General features: G+C 58.0%; 2 protein-coding genes across 5 annotated transcripts in view; both read left to right on the forward strand.

Moving 5' to 3' along the window:
- dmd (dystrophin) overlaps window positions 1–414 on the forward strand; it is a 272414-nt gene that overhangs the window by 16694 nt on the left and 255306 nt on the right. The window lies entirely within an intron of this gene.
- Window positions 75–414, forward strand: part of LOC108229626 (MAP7 domain-containing protein 1) — a 4219-nt gene continuing 3879 nt past the window's right edge. Inside the window, exon 1 of the mRNA XM_017405293.1 lies at window positions 75–281. Within this exon, the coding sequence (XP_017260782.1) occupies window positions 90–281 (192 nt within the window). The 5' untranslated portion in view covers window positions 75–89. The remainder of the gene's footprint in view (window positions 282–414) is intronic.

The raw sequence follows: 414 nt of genomic DNA on the forward strand, positions 1-414 counted from the left end.
AGAACCTCGGAGTCGGCCTGCAGTTCAACACAAATCTGTGGAGTTTTAGCAACAATCCTGTGAATTTACAACCTCCAGTCACAGCTCCCATGTCTTTCAGGGTCCTCCGGGAGGAGGCGATGGCTCGTGAGGCGGAGGAGAGGAAGCGCAGAGATGAGGAGGCCCAGTTCATGGCGGAGCAGCAGCGTCTGAGAGACGAAGCTCAGCGACTTCAGGAGGAGAAGGAGGCGCAGCAGAGAGCGAAAGCTGAGCAGGAAGAGAACCAGAGGCTGCAGAGACAGGTGAGCCTGGACCAGGAGGTGTTCCCATTTTACCTACAGGGTGGCTTCACTCTGACTCCTGCAGGAGCTGCAGGAGAAGCAGGAGAAGCAGGAGCTGCAGGAGCTGCAGGAGCAGCGGGAGCTACAGGAGCTG

The sequence above is a fragment of the Kryptolebias marmoratus genome, linkage group LG23 (assembly GCF_001649575.2).
Source record: "Kryptolebias marmoratus isolate JLee-2015 linkage group LG23, ASM164957v2, whole genome shotgun sequence".
In the NCBI taxonomy this organism is placed as follows: domain Eukaryota; kingdom Metazoa; phylum Chordata; class Actinopteri; order Cyprinodontiformes; family Rivulidae; genus Kryptolebias; species Kryptolebias marmoratus.